This window comes from Pristiophorus japonicus, unplaced genomic scaffold (assembly GCF_044704955.1).
Source record: "Pristiophorus japonicus isolate sPriJap1 unplaced genomic scaffold, sPriJap1.hap1 HAP1_SCAFFOLD_1460, whole genome shotgun sequence".
Taxonomy (NCBI): domain Eukaryota; kingdom Metazoa; phylum Chordata; class Chondrichthyes; family Pristiophoridae; genus Pristiophorus; species Pristiophorus japonicus.
The window spans coordinates 16,743-31,887 of NW_027251134.1; the positions used below are offsets into that span (position 1 = coordinate 16,743).

The 15,145-nt window shown below is 57.8% G+C and overlaps 1 protein-coding gene across 1 annotated transcript in view; it reads right to left on the reverse strand.

The window, feature by feature from the left end:
* Positions 1-10,581: 10,581 nt before the first annotated feature.
* LOC139242733 (BAR/IMD domain-containing adapter protein 2-like) overlaps positions 10,582-15,145 on the reverse strand; it is a 31,110-nt gene continuing 26,546 nt past the window's right edge. The window contains exons 8-9 of the mRNA XM_070870493.1: positions 14,666-14,706; positions 10,582-11,306 (exon numbers count right to left, since the gene is read on the reverse strand). Coding sequence (XP_070726594.1) covers positions 11,234-11,306; positions 14,666-14,706 — 114 coding nt within the window. The 3' untranslated portion in view covers positions 10,582-11,233. The remainder of the gene's footprint in view (positions 11,307-14,665; positions 14,707-15,145) is intronic.

The following is a 15,145-nucleotide window of genomic DNA, read 5'->3' on the forward strand; positions in this document are numbered from 1 at the left end:
AGCTGTCAAGGCTGGGGGTTAGTTCGAGCTTTCAAAACTGAGATCAATCGATTTGTGTCGGGTAAAAGGGTATAAAGGGTTACGCAACCAAGGCGGGAAGATGGGGTTAAGGTACAGGTCAGCCGTGATCTCACTGAATGGTGCAACAGGCTCGAGGGGCTGAATGGGCCTCCTGTTCCTGTGTAACAGGCTCGAGGGGCTGAATGGGCCTCCTCCTGTTCCTGTGTAACAGGCTCGAGGGGCTGAATGGGCCTCCTGTTCCTGTGTAACAGGCTCGAGGGGCTGAATGGGCCTCCTCCTGTTCCTGTGTAACAGGCTCGAGGGGCTGAATGGGCCTCCTCCTGTTCCTGTGTAACAGACTCGAGGGGCTGAATGGGCCTCCTCCTGTTCCTGTGTAACAGGCTCGAGGGGCTGAATGGGTCTCCTCCTGTTCCTGTGTAACAGGCTCGAGGGGCTGAATGGGCCTCCTCCTGTTCCTGTGTAACAGGCTCGAGGGGCTGAATGGGCCTCCTGTTCCTGTGTAACAGACTCGAGGGACTGAATGGGCCACCTCCTGTTCCTGTGTAACAGGCTCGAGGGGCTGAATGGGCCTCCTGTTCCTGTGTAACAGGCTCGAGGGGCTGAATGGGCCTCCTGTTCCTGTGTAACTGGCTCGAGGGGCTGAATGGGCCTCCTCCTGTTCCTGTGTAAAAGGCTCGAGGGGCTGAATGGGCCTCCTGTTCCTGTCGGGTAGATAAACTCACCCTCTTTGCTGTTAATTCCCGACTTTCCACGATGAGAGAGAGACAGAGAGAGAGAGACAGACAGAGAGAGAGAGACAGAGAGAGAGACAGAGACAGAGAGAGAGACACAGAGAGAGAGACAGACACAGAGAGAGAGACAGAGAGAGAGAGAGAGAGAGAGAGAGACAGAGAGAGAGACAGAGACAGAGAGAGAGACAGACAGAGAGAGAGAGACAGAGAGAGAGAGACAGAGAGAGCAATAGTTTGCGATGTTGTATATAATCGGAGACCCACATTTTGAAAAACATGACGGCTATGGAATGTCAGGGGGTGGGGAGGGGGCGAGTGGGTGGGGGGGAGGATTACATTGAACATGAAATGTTTGTACATATTTTGAATAAACGGTGTGGGTTTTGGGGACGTGGGCCTGTGTCAGAAGGACACTGGAAGGGAGGGAGGGTGGGGAGTGTTGGGGTAGGGCGGGTTCCAAGTGGTTTTTATGCCTCGAAGCATTACTGTAAGATATATGTCGCGATTGCCAAAAAACCTAAATGCCGACACATTAAAGGCCGAGAATGTGAATCTCGAAAGGTGTGGGCGTCCTCGACTTACTGCGGTTCCCTCACCCACCCCCGCGCTCGCTCTCCTCCCGTCCTCACCGAGCAGTGTCGGGCCTAATCTCGTAGCTTAACCCGTCTCCTCCCCTGCCCCGGGAACCAATATCGCCCGCAAAATGGCCGCCCGCAAAATGGCCAACCACAGCACGGCCAACCACAGCACGGCCAACCACAGAATGGCCAACCACAGAATGGCCAACCACAAAATGGCCAACCACAGAATGGCCAACCACAGAACGGCCAAAGGCCAACCACAGAATGGCCAACCACAAAATGGCCAACCACAGAATGGCCAACCACAGAACGGCCAACCACAGAATGGCCAACCACAAAATGGCCAACCACAGAATGGCCAACCACAGAATGGCCAACCACAAAATGGCCAACCACAGAATGGCCAACCACAGAATGGCCAACCACAGCATGGCCAACCACAGAATGGCCAACCACAGAATGGCCAACCACAGAATGGCCAACCACAGAATGGCCAACCACAAAATGGCCAACCACAGAATGGCCAACCACAAATGGCCAACCACAGCATGGCCAACCACAGAACGGCCAATCACAGAACGGCCAACCACAAAATGGCCAACCACAAAATGGCCAACCACAAAATGGCCAACCACAGAATGGCCAACCACAGAATGGCCAACCACAAAATGGCCAACCACAGAATGGCCAACCACAAAATGGCCAACCACAAAATGGCCAACCACAGAATGGCCAACCACAAAATGGCCAACCACAAAATGGCCAACCACAGAATGGCCAATCACAGAACGGCCAACCACAAAATGGCCAACCACAAAATGGCCAACCACAGAACGGCCAACCACAAAATGGCCAATCACAGAACGGCCAACCATAAAATGGCCAACCACAAAATGGCCAACCACAGCACGGCCAACCAAAGAATGGTCAACCACAGAATGGCCAACCACAGAACGGCCAATCACAGAACGGCCAACCACAGAATGGCCAACCACAGAATGGCCAACCACAGCATGGCCAACCACAGAACGGCCAACCACAAAATGGCCAACCACAGAATGGCCAACCACAAAATGGCCAACCACAAAATGGCCAACCACAGAATGGCCAACCACAAAATGGCCAACCACAGAATGGCCAACCACAGAATGGCCAACCACAGAACGGCCAACGACAAAATGGCCAACCACAGAACGGCCAACGACAAAATGGCCAACCACAAAATGGCCAACCACAGAACGGCCAACGACAAAATGGCCAACCACAGAATGGCCAACCACAAAATGGCCAACCACAGAATGGCCAACCACAAAATGGCCAACCACAGAACGGCCAACGACAAAATGGCCAACCACAAAATGGCCAACCACAAAATGGCCAACCACAGAATGGCCAACCATAAAATGGCCGCCCACAGAATGGCCGCCCACAGAATGGCCAACCACAGAATCATAATCATCATCGGCCGTCCCTCTGAATCGAGGAAGACTTGCTCCCACTCTAATACGAGTTCTCGGGTGACTGAACAGTCCAATATAGGAACCACAGACCCTGTCACAGGGTGGGACAGAGAGACGTTGAGGGAAGGGGAGGGTGGGACAGATAGACGTTGAGGGAAGGGGAGGGTGGGACAGATAGACGTTGAGGGAAGGGGAGGGTGGGACAGAGAGACGTTGAGGGAAGGGGAGGGTGGGACTGGTTTGCCGCACGCTCCTTCCGCTGCCTGCGCTTGCTTTCTGCGTGCTCTCGGCGACGAGACTCGAGGTGCTCAGCGCCCTCCCGGATGCACTTCCTCCACTTAGGGCGGACTGGTCTTTGGGTCAGGGACTCCCAGGTGTCGGTGGGGATGTTGCACTTTATCAGGGAGGCTTTGAGGGTGGTCCCTTGTAACGTTTCCTCTGCCCACCTTGGGGCTCGTTTGCCCGTGAAGGAGTTCCGAGTAGAGCGCTTGCTTTGGGGAGTCTGGTGTCTGGGGACATGCGGACAATGTGGCCCTGCCCAGCGGAGCTGGTCGAGTGTGGTCAGTGCTTCGATGCTGGGGATGTTGGCCTGGTCGAGGACGCTAACGTTGGTGCGTCTGTCCTCCCAGGGGATTTGCAGGATCTCGCGGAGACAGTGTTGGTGGTATTTCTCCAGCGACTTGAGGTGTCTACTGTACATGGTCCATGTCTCTGAGCCATACAGGAGGGCGGGTATCACTACAGCCCTGTAGACCATGAGCTGGGGGTGAGGTGTCTACTGTACATGGTCCGTGTCTCTGGGCCATACAGGAGGGCGGGTATCACTACAGCCCTGTAGACCATGAGCTGGGGGTGAGATACCTACTGTACACGGTCCATGTCTCTGGGCCATACAGGAGGGTGGGTATCACTACAGCCCTGTAGACCATGAGCTGGGGGTGAGATACCTACTGTACACGGTCCATGTCTCTGAGCCATACAGGAGGGCGGGTATCACTACAGTCCTGTAGACCATGAGCTGGGGGTGAGGTGTCTACTGTACACGGTCCGTGTCTCTGGGCCATACAGGAGGGCGGGTATCACTACAGCCCTGTAGACCATGAGCTGGGGGTGAGGTGTCTACTGTACACGGTCCGTGTCTCTGAGCCATACAGGAGGGTGGGTATCACTACAGCCCTGTAGACCATGAGCTGGGGGTGAGGTGTCTACTGTACATGGTCCGTGTCTCTGGGCCATACAGGAGGGCGGGCATCACTACAGCCCTGTAGACCATGAGCTGGGGGTGAGGTGTCTACTGTACATGGTCCGTGTCTCTGGGCCATACAGGAGGGCGGGTATCACTACAGCCCTGTAGACCATGAGCTGGGGGTGAGGTGTCTACTGTACACGGTCCGTGTCTCTGAGCCATACAGGAGGGTGGGTATCACTACAGCCCTGTAGACCATGAGCTGGGGGTGAGGTGTCTACTGTACATGGTCCGTGTCTCTAGGCCATACAGGAGGGTGGGTATCACTACAGCCCTGTAGACCATGAGCTGGGTGTGAGGTACCTACTGTACACGGTCCGTGTCTCTGGGCCATACAGGAGGGTGGGTATCACTACAGCCCTGTAGACAGAATAGCCAACCACAGATTGGTCAACCCAGAGAATGGTCAACCCAGAGAATGGTCAACCACAGAATGGTCAACCCACAGAATGGTCAACCCAGAGAATGGTCAACCACAGATTGGTCAACCCAGAGAATGGTCAACCCAGAGAATGGTCAACCCAGAGAATGTCCGCCCACAGAATGGCCAACCATGGAATGGCCCAGACAATGATTGTAAACATTAACACTCCAGACCCGGGTAGAATAAAATTTATTAAGATATCGGGACAGGTTAAAAAACGCGCAAAGGTTCTCTACACGGTCTCCCGACACACGGCCCCTCGGGGGGGAACACAGGGGGTGGGGTCGAAGGGCAGGAGTCAAGCGGTCAGAAGGTGGCCAGATCAAGGAGGAGAGGTCTGCCCATTCCCGAGGGGGTGAAATGGGCCAGAGCTATGGGAGGGTGTTCCTGTAGGGAGGCTGCCCGCCATCTCTCTCAACCCCCGACACTGCCTCAGATCCATCGCGTCGATTCCCGCGATTCTCGGTCCCCGCCACAAACTCCGTTCCCCCAGCCCCCGACTCCCTCCCTCTCCCCAACTCCTGTCCGAGGCTGAACCAGACTGTTCCCAAACCCGGGTGTTGTATCTGACCCAGAAATGTGCTTCCGGCCACATACCCGCAGCGTAACTAAACCCGCCTGTTTCCCCCCTCCGTAACATCGTCCGTCTCCTCCCCCCTGCCTCAGCTCTTCCGCTGCTGAAGCCCTCATCACTGCCTCTCTCCCCTCCAGACTTGACCGTTCCAACGCACTCCTGGCCGGCCTCCCACGTTCTACCCGACGTAAACTAGAGGTGATCCAAAACTCGGCTGTCCCCGTGTCCTAACTCACACCCAGTCCCACTCACCCATCACCCCCTGTGCTCACTGCCCCGTGTCCTAACTCACACCCAGTCCCACTCACCCATCACCCCCTGTGCTCACTGCCCCGTGTCCTAACTCACACCCAGTCCCACTCACCCATCACCCCCTGTGCTCACTGACCCCGTGTCCTAACTCACACCCAGTCCCACTCACCCATCACCCCCTGTGCTCACTGACCCCGTGTCCTAACTCACACCCAGTCCCACTCACCCATCACCCCCTGTGCTCACTGACCCCGTGTCCTAACTCACACCCAGTCCTACTCACCCATCACCCCCTGTGCTCACTGACCCCGTGTCCTAACTCACACCCAGTCCCACTCACCCATCACCCCCTGTGCTCACTGACCCCGTGTCCTAACTCACACCCAGTCCCACTCACCCATCACCCCCTGTGCTCACTGCCCCGTGTCCTAACTCACACCCAGTCCCACTCACCCATCACCCCCTGTGCTCACTGACCCCGTGTCCTAACTCACACCCAGTCCCACTCACCCATCACCCCCTGTGCTCACTGCCCCGTGTCCTAACTCGCACCCAGTCCCACTCACCCATCACCCCCTGTGCTCACTGACCCCGTGTCCTAACTCACACCCAGTCCCACTCACCCATCACCCCCTGTGCTCACTGCCCTGTGTCCTAACTCACACCCAGTCCCACTCACCCATCACCCACTGTGCTCACTGACCCGTGTCCTAACTCACACCCAGTCCCACTCACCCATCACCCCCTGTGCTCACTGACCCCGTGTCCTAACTCACACCCAGTCCCACTCACCCATCACCCTCTGTGCCCCGTGTCCTAACTCACACCCAGTCCCACTCACCCATCACCCCCTGTGCTCACTGACCCCGTGTCCTAACTCACACCCAGTCCCACTCACCCATCACCCCATGTGCTCACTGACCCCGTGTCCTAACTCACACCCAGTCCCACTCACCCATCACCCTCTGTGCTCACTGACCCGTGTCCTAACTCACACCCAGTCCCACTCACCCATCACCCCATGTGCTCACTGACCCCGTGTCCTAACTCACACCCAGTCCCACTCACCCATCACCCTCTGTGCTCACTGACCCTGTGTCCTAACTCACACCCAGTCCCACTCACCCATCACCCCCTGTGCTCACTGACCCCGTGTCCTAACTCACACCCAGTCCCACTCACCCATCACCCCCTGTGCCCCGTGTCCTAACTCACACCCAGTCCCACTCACCCATCACCCCCTGTGCTCACTGACCCCGTGTCCTAACTCACACCCAGTCCCACTCACCCATCACCCCCTGTGCTCACTGTCCCCGTGTCCTAACTCACACCCAGTCCCACTCACCCATCACCCCCTGTGCTCACTGACCCGTGTCCTAACTCACACCCAGTCCCACTCACCCATCACCCCCTGTGCCCCGTGTCCTAACTCACACCCAGTCCCACTCACCCATCACCCCCTGTGCTCACTGACCCCGTGTCCTAACTCACACCCAGTCCCACTCACCCATCACCCCCTGTGCTCACTGACCCCGTGTCCTAACTCACACCCAGTCACGCTCACCCATCACCCCCTGTGCTCACTGACCCCGTGTCCTAACTCACACCCAGTCCCACTCACCCATCACCCCCTGTGCCCCGTGTCCTAACTCACACCCAGTCCCACTCACCCATCACCCCCTGTGCTCACTGACCCCGTGTCCTAACTCACACCCAGTCCCACTCACCCATCACCCCCTGTGCTCACTGACCCCGTGTCCTAACTCACACCCAGTCCCACTCACCCATCACCCCCTGTGCTCACTGACCCGTGTCCTAACTCACACCCAGTCCCGCTCACCCATCACCCCCTGTGCCCCGTGTCCCAACTCACACCCAGTCCCACTCACCCATCACCCCCTGTGCCCCGTGTCCTAACTCACACCCAGTCCCACTCACCCATCACCCCCTGTGCTCACTGACCCCGTGTCCTAACTCACACCCAGTCCCACTCACCCATCACCCCCTGTGCTCACTGCCCCGTGTCCTAACTCACACCCAGTCCCACTCACCCATCACCCCCTGTGCTCACTGACCCCGTGTCCTAACTCACACCCAGTCCCACTCACCCATCACCCCCTGTGCTCACTGCCCCGTGTCCTAACTCACACCCAGTCCCACTCACCCATCACCCCCTGTGCTCACTGACCCCGTGTCCTAACTCACACCCAGTCACGCTCACCCATCACCCCCTGTGCCCCGTGTCCTAACTCACACCCAGTCCCACTCACCCATCACCCCCTGTGCCCCGTGTCCTAACTCACACCCAGTCCCACTCACCGATCACTCCCTGTGCTCACTGATTCCGTGTCCTAACTCACCCAGTCCCACTCACCCATCACCCCCTGTGCCCCGTGTCCTAACTCACACCCAGTCCCACTCACCCATCACCCCCTGTGCTCACTGACCCCGTGTCCTAACTCACACCCAGTCCCACTCACCCATCACCCCCTGTGCTCACTGACCCCGTGTCCTAACTCACACCCAGTCCCACTCACCCATCACCCCCTGTGCTCACTGACCCGTGTCCTAACTCACACCCAGTCCCACTCACCCATCACCCCCTGTGCTCACTGACCCCGTGTCCTAACTCACACCCAGTCCCGCTCACCCATCACCCCCTGTGCCCCGTGTCCCAACTCACACCCAGTCCCACTCACCCATCACCCCCTGTGCCCCGTGTCCTAACTCACACCCAGTCCCACTCACCCATCACCCCCTGTGCTCACTGACCCCGTGTCCTAACTCACACCCAGTCCCACTCACCCATCACCCCCTGTGCTCACTGCCCCGTGTCCTAACTCACACCCAGTCCCACTCACCCATCACCCCCTGTGCTCACTGACCCGTGTCCTAACTCACACCCAGTCCCACTCACCCATCACCCCCTGTGCTCACTGACCCGTGTCCTAACTCACACCCAGTCCCGCTCACCCATCACCCCCTCTGCCCCGTGTCCTAACTCACACCCAGTCCCACTCACCCATCACCCCCTGTGCTCACTGCCCCGTGTCCTAACTCACACCCAGTCACACTCACCCATCACCCCCTGTGCTCACTGCCCCGTGTCCTAACTCACACCCAGTCCCACTCACCCATCACCCCCTGTGCTCACTGACCCGTGTCCTAACTCACACCCAGTCCCGCTCACCCATCACCCCCTGTGCCCCGTGTCCTAACTCACACCCAGTCCCACTCACCCATCACTCCCTGTGCTCACTGCCCCGTGTCCTAACTCACACCCAGTCCCACTCACCCATCACCCCCTGTGCCCCGTGTCCTAACTCACACCCAGTCCCACTCACCCATCACCCCCTGTGCTCACTGACCCCGTGTCCTAACTCACACCCAGTCCCACTCACCCATCACCCCCTGTGCTCACTGACCCCGTGTCCTAACTCACACCCAGTCCCACTCACCCATCACCCCCTGTGCTCACTGCCCCGTGTCCTAACTCACACCCAGTCCCACTCACCCATCACCCCCTGTGCTCACTGACCCCGTGTCCTAACTCACACCCAGTCCCACTCACCCATCACCCAGTGTGCTCGCTGACCTACATTGGCTCCCTGTTAAACAACACCTCGATTTGAAAATTCCCCATCCTTGTTTATAAATCCCTCCATGGTCCCTATCTCTGTAACCTCCTCCAGCCCCTACAATTCTCATCCTCCTGTTCAAATCCCTCCCTCGCCCCCTCCCTATCTCTGTAACCTCCTCCAGCCCCTACAATTCTCATCCTCCTGTTCAAATCCCTCCCTCGCCCCCCCTCCCTATCTCTGTAACCACCTCCAGCCCCTACAATTCTCATCCTCCTGTTCAAATCCCTCCCTCGCCCCCCCTCCCTATCTCTGTAACCTCCCGAGATCTCTGCGCCCCTCCAATCCTGCCCCCTTGAGCATCCCCCGATCGCTCCACCATCGGTGGCCGAGCCTTCAGCTGCCTGGGGCCCCAAGCTCTGGAACTCCCTCCCTAAACCTCTCCGCCTCTCTCTCCTCCTCCTTCAAGACGCTCCTGAAAACCCCCCTCCGTGACCCAGCTTGTGGTCGCCTGTCCCCGATATCTCCCGGTGTGGTGTCGACTCTGCTCTGCTGGGTACTGAGTGCTCTGAGTATCTCTGGCTCTCCCGACCGCTGTTACTGCTTGATACAGGTGGATGAGGGGCCTCGATGGTCACGTACATTCCCCCATCTGCTGCTCGATTCCCGAAGATCCGGGATCAACTCCAGCCACGGATCTGTCCAAGACGCAAGGTAAGCGACAAGTAATATTGGCTCCACACAACTTGCGACAAGCAATAAGGTCATCAGAAATAGGATCAGGAGCCGGCCATTCGGCCCCTCGAGCCCTGCTCCGCCATTTAATACCATCGTGGCCTGATCCCATCATGGACCCAGCTCCACTTCCCTGCCCGCCCCCTTATCGGTTAAGGAACTGTCTGTCTCTGTCTTAAATATATTCAATGTCCCGGCTTCCACAGCTCTCTGAGGCAGAGAATTCCACCGAGTCACCAGAAGTAACTCCTCCTCACCTCCGTCTTAAATGGGTGGGCCCTGATTCTGAGACCATGCCCCCCGAGTCCTAGATAAACACTCACTCCCTCCTCCACCTCCGACACTCACTCCCTCCTCCACCTCCGACACTCGCTCCCTCCTCCACCTCCGACACTCACTCCCTCCTCCACCTCCAACACTCGCTCCCTCCTCCACCTCCAACACTCACTCCCTCCTCCACCTCCAACACTCGCTCCCTCCTCCACCTCCGAACACTCGCTCCCTCCTCCACCTCCGAACACTCGCTCCCTCCTCCACCTCCGACATTCGCTCCCTCCTCCACCTCCGAACACTCGCTCCCTCCTCCACCTCCGACATTCGCTCCCTCCTCCACCTCCGAACACTCACTCCCTCCTCCACCTCCGACACTCGCTCCCTCCTCCACCTCCGACACTCACTCCCTCCTCCTCCACCTCCGACACTCACTCCCTCCTCCACCTCCAACACTCGCTCCCTCCTCCACCTCCGACACTCGCTCCCTCCTCCACCTCCGACACTCACTCCCTCCTCCACCTCCGACACTCACTCCCTCCTCCACCTCCAACACTCACTCCCTCCTCCACCTCCGACACTCGCTCCCTCCTCCACCTGCGACACTCACTCCCTCCTCCACCTCCAACACTCACTCCCTCCTCCACCTCCGACACTCACAAGATGCACCGCGGCAAATCGCCAAGGCATCTTCACCAGCACCTCCCGAACCCCCCGACCTCTACCCCGCCTCGAAGGACCAGGGCAGCAGGTCCAGGGGAACACCAGCACCTCCAGGTTCCCCCTCCCAGTCACACACTCCATCCCTCGACTGGGAAATATATCAGCCGTTCCTTCATCACGATGCTGGAACTCCCTCCCGAACAGCACCGTGTGTGGGAGCGACCTCCGCCCGCCCCGGGACTGCAGCGGTTCAAGAAGGAGGCTCACGTGTCAGCTGCCCGAGGGGCGATTCGGGACGGGCCGATAAATACCGGCCTTGGCCAGCGACGCTCACATCCCCAGCAACGGTCCAAAAGTAACGAGGGAAATGGGGCGCGAGGGGCCCGCGAACTCCGAGAGGCGGAGGGGGGAGATTGTCCCGAAATAATGTCACGGGGGAGAGCGGGGGTGGGGGGGGGTTTGGGCAGCGGGGGAAAAGGCCAGCGATCGCCAGAGGCGGAAGACTCGACGGTCAGAGGAGAGTCTACAACTTGTTACAATCAGGTTAGTCGACGATTAGGCTCCCGGCTGCTCCATGAATCCTTCTCCAACGGGGATTCGGGGCGGAGGGGGGGAAGAGAGTTGGATCGCAGTCAAGGTCGGCGAGGCCAAAGTGTCTCTCGTCCGTCTCCCCGAGCTCGGTGGTCCTCGGCGGTCTCTCATCGAATAGCCGGAGCGGATCGATCGTTCGTCACAGTCCTTTTCAACCGAATGTTGGCAAAGGGATTGTTCCTAAACAAACAAAAGTATAACGGTCTAGGGACAGACAGTACAGGCTCCCGTCTCCCTCAGTAACCCACTGACCCTCACCCACAGGGACCGAGAGGCTCCCGTCTCCCTCAGTAACCCACTGACCCTCACCCACAGGGACCGAGAGGCTCCCGTCTCCCTCAGTAACCCACTGACCCTCACCCACAGGGACCGAGAGGCTCCCGTCTCCCTCAGTAACCCACTGACCCTCACCCACAGGGACCGAGAGGCTCCCGTCTCCCTCAGTAACCCACTGACCCTCACCCACAGGGACCGAGAGGCTCCCGTCTCCCTCAGTATCCCACTGACCCTCACCCACAGGGACCGAGAGGCTCCCGTCTCCCTCAGTAACCCACTGACCCTCACCCACAGGGACCGAGAGGCTCCCGTCTCCCTCAGTAACCCACTGACCCTCAGCCACAGGGACCGAGAGGCTCCCTTCTCCCTCAGTAACCCACTGACCCCTCACCCACAGGGACCGAGAGGCTCCCGTCTCCCTCAGTAACCCACTGACCCTCACCCACAGGGACCGAGAGGCTCCCGTCTCACTCAGTAACCCACTGACGCTCACCCACAGGGACCGAGAGGCTCCCGTCTCCCTCAGTAACCCACTGACCCTCACCCACAGGGACCGAGAGGCTCCTGTCTCCCTCAGTAACCCACTGACCCTCACCCACAGGGACCGAGAGGCTCCCGTCTCCCTCAGTAACCCACTGACCCTCACCCACAGGGACCGAGAGGCTCCCGTCTCCCTCAGTAACCCACTGACCCTCACCCACAGGGACCGAGAGGCTCCCGTCTCCCTCAGTAACCCACTGACCCTCACCCACAGGGACCGAGAGGCTCCCGTCTCCCTCAGTAACCCACTGACCCTCACCCACAGGGACCGAGAGGCTCCCGTCTCCCTCAGTAACCCACTGACCCTCACCCACAGGGACCGAGAGGCTCCCGTCTCCCTCAGTAACCCACTGACCCTCACCCACAGGGACCGAGAGGCTCCAGTCTCCCTCAGTAACCCACTGACCCTCACCCACAGGGACCGAGAGGCTCCCGTCTCCCTCAGTAACCCACTGACCCTCACCCACAGGGACCGAGAGGCTCCCGTCTCCCTCAGTAACCCACTGACCCTCACCCACAGGGACCGAGAGGCTCCCGTCTCCCTCAGTAACCCACTGACCCTCACCCACAGGGACCGAGAGGCTCCCGTCTCCCTCAGTAACCCACTGACCCTCACCCACAGGGACCGAGAGGCTCCCATCTCCCTCAGTAACCCACTGACCCTCACCCACAGGGACCGAGAGGCTCCCGTCTCCCTCAGTAACCCACTGACCCTCACCCACAGGGACCGAGAGACTCCCGACTCCCTCAGTAACCCACTGACCCTCACCCACAGGGACCGAGAGGCTCCCGTCTCCCTCAGTAACCCACTGACCCACACCCACAGGGACCGAGAGGCTCCCGTCTCCCTCAGTAACCCACTGACCCTCACCCACAGGGACCGAGAGGCTCCCGTCTCCCTCAGTAACCCATTGACCCTCACCCACAGGGACCGAGAAACTCCTGTCCCGCAAACACCATCGCTGGATGAGCAAGTCATCGATCGAATTCGCTGGTTGTGGGAGCTTGCTGTGCACAAATTGGGCGCCACGATTCCCACACTGCATCACTTCAAACATAGAAACATAGAAAATAGGTGCAGGAGCAGGCCATTGGGCCCTTCGAGCCTGCCCCACCATTCAATATGATCATGGCTGACCATTCCCTCAGTACCCCACTCCTGCCTTCTCTCCATACCCCCTGATCCCTTTAGCCGTAAGGGCCACATCTAACTCCCTTCTGAATATATCCAACGAACTGGCCCCCAACAACTTTCTGTGGTAGAGAATTCCACAGGTTCACAATTCTCTGGGTGAAGAAGTTTCTCCTCATCTCGGTCCTCAATGGCTTACTCCTTATCCTTAGACTGTGAGCCCCTGGTTCTGGACTTCCCCAACATCGGGAACATTCTTCCTGCATCTAACCTGTCCAGTCCTGTCAGAAATTTATATGTTTCTATGAGATTCCCCTCTCATTCTTCTAAACTCCAGTGAATATAAGCCCAGTCGGTCCAGTCTTTCTTCATATGTCAGTCCTGCCATCCCGGGAATCAGTCTGGTGAACCTTCGCTGCACTCCCTCAATAGCAAGAATGTCCTTCCTCAGGTTAGGAGACCAAAACTGAACACAATATTCCAGGTGTGGCCTCACCAAGGCCCTGTACAACTGCAGTAAGACCTCCCTGCCCCTGTACTCAAATCCTCTCGCTATGAAGGCCAACATACCATTTGCCTTCTTCACCGCCTGCTGTACCTGCATGGCCAACTTTCAATGACTGATGTACCATGACACCCAGGTCTCGTTGCACCTCCCCTTTTCCTAATCTGTCACCGTTCAGATAATATTCTGCCTTCCTGTTTTTGCCCCCAAAGTGGATAACCTCACATTTATCCACATTATACTGCATCTGCCATGCATTTGCCCACTCACCTAACCTGTCCAAGTCACCCTGCAGCCTCATAGCATCCTCCTCACAGCTCACACTGCCACCCAGCTTAGTGTCATCTGCAAACTTGGAGATATTACACTCAATTCCTTCATCTAAATCATTAATGTATATTGTAAATAGCTGGGGTCCCAGCACTGAGCCCTGCGGTACCCCACTAGTCACTGCCTGCCATTCTGAAAAGGACCCGTTTATCCCGACTCTCTGCTTCCTGTCTGCCAACCAGTTCTCTATCCACGTCAGTACATTACCCCCAATACCATGTGCTTTAATTTTGCACACCAATCTCTTGTGTGGGACCTTGTCAAAAGCCTTTTGAAAGTCCAAATACACCACACCCACTGGTTCTCCCTTGTCCACTCTACTAGTTACATCCTCAAAAAATTCCAGAAGATTTGTCAAGCATGATTTCCCCTTTCATAAATCCATGCTGACTTGGACCGATCCTGTCATTGCTTTCCAAATGTGCTGCTATTTGATCCTTAATAATTGATTCCAGCATTTTCCCCACTGCCGATGTCAGGCTAACCGGTCTATAATTACCCGCTTTCTCTCTCCCTCCTTTGTTAACCAGTGGGGTTACATTAGCTACCCTCCAGTCCAGGAACTGATCCAGGGTCCATGGAATGTCCGTCAGTCGCTGTGAAGCACTGTCGGGTGTCCTGAGGTTGCGATAGTCGCTGGACAATTGGAACCACCATGCAGCCGACTGATGGGGCGATGGTCCATGGAGTGGGGAGCGCGGGAGAGGGAGGGATGGCTGGTCGAGCGATCGGGAAGCGTTGCGATTGGTCACTTACCGCGGGGAGTGGCTCCCGGACCTCCCAAATTCCACCCCGAGCTGCGGGGAAAAGAGGGGAAGAGAGTCAGGCCGCGAGAATGGAGCCACGACGGGGAACAAGTCAGTCACGATGGCAACACGACGCCCATAAAACTCCTCCAACCTCCCTCGTTGAGTCCATCCCTCGAGGAACAGCTCCGGAGATGGTGTTGTGCATGGACTCGCTCTTGGTGTGTCTGTCTCAGCATGACACTCGCCAATCTCTGCCCTCTGCCATCCTCAATTCATCACACTCCTCCCTCCCTATCTCTGTAACCTCCTCCAGCCCCGACAATTCTCATCTTCCTGTTCAAATCCCTCCCTCGCCCCCCTCCCTATCTCTGTAACCTCCTCCGGCCCCTACAATTCTCATCCTCCTCTTTAAATCCCTCCCTCGCCTCCCTCCCTATCTCTGTAACCTCCTCCAGCCCCGACAATTCTCATCCTCCTGTTCAAATCC